This window comes from Nestor notabilis, unplaced genomic scaffold (assembly GCF_000696875.1).
Source record: "Nestor notabilis isolate BGI_N333 unplaced genomic scaffold, ASM69687v1 scaffold23947, whole genome shotgun sequence".
NCBI classification, from domain to species: domain Eukaryota; kingdom Metazoa; phylum Chordata; class Aves; order Psittaciformes; family Psittacidae; genus Nestor; species Nestor notabilis.
Window position 1 is genome coordinate 6,619 of NW_009938129.1, and position 3,294 is coordinate 9,912.

The 3,294-nt window shown below is 50.9% G+C and overlaps 1 protein-coding gene across 1 annotated transcript; it reads left to right on the top strand.

Moving 5' to 3' along the window:
- The first annotated feature begins 635 nt into the window (after positions 1–635).
- Positions 636–1,712, top strand: P2RY2 (purinergic receptor P2Y, G-protein coupled, 2). Its single transcript, XM_010019182.1, has one exon. It carries the CDS (start codon positions 636–638, stop codon positions 1,710–1,712), a length of 1,077 nt encoding a protein of 358 aa, XP_010017484.1.
- The last annotated feature ends 1,582 nt before the right edge of the window (positions 1,713–3,294 follow it).

A 3,294-nucleotide genomic window follows, 5' to 3' on the forward strand; every position in this document is an offset into this window, starting at 1 on the left:
GAACATGCTTCCTCTGGTATGGAGACAGGCTGAGAAAGTTGGGGCTGTTGAGCCTGGAGAAGAGAAGCTGCGTGGAGACCTCAGAGCAGCTTCCAGTGTCTGAAGGGGGCTACAAGGATGCTGGAGAGGGACCTTCATCAGGGACTGGAGTGACAGGACAAGGGGGGATGGGTTCAAACTGGAAAAGGGGAAGTTCAGGTTGGACCTAAGGCAGAAGCTCTTCCCTGTGAGGGTGCTGAGGCGCTGGCACAGGGTGCCAAAAGAAGTGGTAAATGCTCCATGTGTTACAGCATGGTGGTGCTGGAGTTTTCTCATCTAATCCACCTCTTCCAGGGACTCCCTACTTCCATGTTCTTACCTCCTTACCTTCACGTTTAGCTGGAGCTGAGGAACAATTCCTTGCCCAGAGGCTGCTCAGGCATTGGAACAGGCTGCCCAGGGCAGGGCTGGAGTCACCGTCCCTGCAAGTGTTCACAGCCCGTGGAGCCGAGGCCTCAGTGCCAGGGGTTAGTGGTGGCCTTGGCAGGGCTGGGAATGGTTGGACTGGATGAGCTGAAAGGGCTTTTCCACCCTGGTTGATTCCATGATTCTATGATTCTGTGTCCTTACAGCCTCTTTGCTTTCCCCCCAGGGCAATGGCAGACCTAACAACTCCTTCGGCCTGGACCAGACTCATCAACAGCTCCTTGGACCCAAGTGTCGCAGATGACAACGGCTACAGATGCGTATTTGATGAGGACTTCAAGTATGTCCTGCTGCCCGTCTCCTACGGCATCGTGTGTGTGCTGGGGCTCTTTCTCAACCTGCTGTCCCTCTACCTCTTCATCTTCAGGATCAAGACCTGGAACGCCTCCACCACATACATGTTTAACCTGGCCGTGTCTGACACCCTCTATGTGGTCTCCCTACCCCTCTTGGTGTATTATTATGCCATGGGGGACAACTGGCCTTTCAGCGTGGGCTTGTGTAAGATAGTCCGCTTCTTGTTTTACACCAACCTCTACTGCAGTATCCTCTTCCTCCTCTGCATCAGCATCCATCGATTCCTGGGCATCTGCTTCCCGCTGAAGTCGCTGCAGTGGGGACACGTTCGCTACGCCCGGAGGGTGTCAGTCCTCGTGTGGGTCGTGACTGTGGTGTGCCAGTCTCCTGTGCTCTTCTTTGTCACCACCAGCGTGAAGCGTGACACCATCACCTGCCACGACACATCCAGCAAAGACCTCTTTGGCCAGTTTGTCATTTACAGTTCGGTGATGCTGGTGCTGCTCTTCTGCATCCCTTTCCTCATCATCATCATCTGCTACTGCCTCATGGCCCGGAGGCTGCTGCAGCCCACAAGGGGGATGTCCCGTCTGTCCCGATCCAAAAAGAAGTCGGTCAAGATGATAATTATTGTCTTGATGGTCTTCATCGTCTGTTTTCTTCCTTTCCATGTCACTCGTACCTTGTACTACTCCTTCCGGAGCTGGGACTTGAGCTGTCAGACCCTCAATGCCATCAATTTAGCCTATAAGTTGACTCGTCCCCTTGCTAGCACCAATAGCTGCTTGGACCCCATATTGTATTTCTTAGCAGGACAACGCTTCATGAAGTTTGCAGGCAGCAAGATGCCAGGGAAGCCTCCAAATGAAATGGCATTGGGCATCATGCCCAACAGTCACCTGGAAAACAGCAATGACACGGACACGTTGTCCAAGGATGTGAAATCCTAGCTCTGCTCCAGCATGGCCAGCACCATCTCCGTGACAGAAGGGTTTATCCCAGGTGAAGGGAAGTTCAGGGCCCAAGGCTTTTGGTGGTTGTGGTGCCTTGGCTTGCACACACTTCACCATGGTCTGTGTTTAAACACACTCCTCTGCTTGTTGGTGTTTCAAATGTATTCTTTCAGGAAGATGCTGCTGTGGTTACACACACAAACCCCATATCTCCCTCTTCATCCCAGCCTGCCTCTGTGTCTAACACTGAAATAGCATCTCTCCACCAGTGAGGTTGGGTGACCTCTATCACAGTGGGCAAATCTGCTCAAAGATAATCACTCCCCGAATGTCTTAGATCATTTTCTAAAGCAGAAACATTGTGTGCAAAAGGTCCCCACAAAGAAATCCATCTGCCTTTCTCCAGATTCCCTGGCACAGAGGCAGCAGGGAATCTGTGCCTTGGCAAAGGAGAAAGGCTTTTAGCTGATGAGGAGAGTCAGCTGAGGTTCTGCTGAACAGGTCAATGAAAAAGTCAAGCGCAAATGCAATGGGAAAGGGTCTCCCACAGCTTTGCACCTCTGCAGAAATGCTTTCTCAGCTTCAAGTTTTGGCATCTGCTGGCAGAGCAGGAGGGGACTCCTAGCTCCTGTCCAAGGGCTGTCTTCCCGTTAAAAAGGGTGCTGGTGGACCTTCCGTCACGCTGGAGTTTACTGGTAGCATCAAGGAGGTCCCTTGTAGGTTTCTCTAGTGGGGTCAGCATCTTCCAAAAGACCCATTAGCGCTTCCCACCAGCGACATTCACCCTTGAAAAGCTTTTAGGAATCCATAGTTTCCTTTTAGCTGCTGACTTTGATAATCATCTCCAGCTCATTAAAATATAGGGCGAGCTCTTCATGCCTTGTTTTTAACCCCCTTGCTACTGACTTAAGTTTCCAGCAAAGAAACAAAGACCATTGGTCACCCCCTTGGCTGACGCTGCCACATCCTTACTGCTAGAGGTGACAGCCCTCTGCGACCTTTAGCAGCTTGGTGGGACCCAAACTGCTGCCCAGATGCCACTGTCTGTTCTCCCCATAATCCTAGTACTCCACTGGAGCCAGTCAACATATCCCTTACTGACAGTGTTGACCTTCCCTGGGTTCAGGAGCTGTGCCAGTTAACATGGTGCTAAGCTTAACCCCAGTCCTGTCCAGATGTGGCCTTGCATCCCTCATCATCAAAGTAAACTGGAGAAAATACCCACAAAACACTTCACCAGAAGGTCCACTTGGTCTTTCTCTCTGTAATTATCATAGAATCATAGAATAGTTAGAGTTGGAAAGGACCTTAAGATCATCTAGTTCCAACCCTCCTGCCCAGGTCCATGGGTTCCTTGCCAAGCTTTGCCACAAGGACGCTGATTCCTCACCCCCAAACTGAAAATTGCTTGTTCTGCTTCTTGTAAGAGCAGCCCTGGCTCTATTTTAGGATTAGGCAAACCTTTGATCCTGGTTTAGACCAATTCCTCAGACCTCTTCATAGTTTCTCCCATCCCTCCTTCTTATGAAGTGGTTTGGTGGAGATAAAGAGACACGGCGACATAACCAGAGTTCAGACA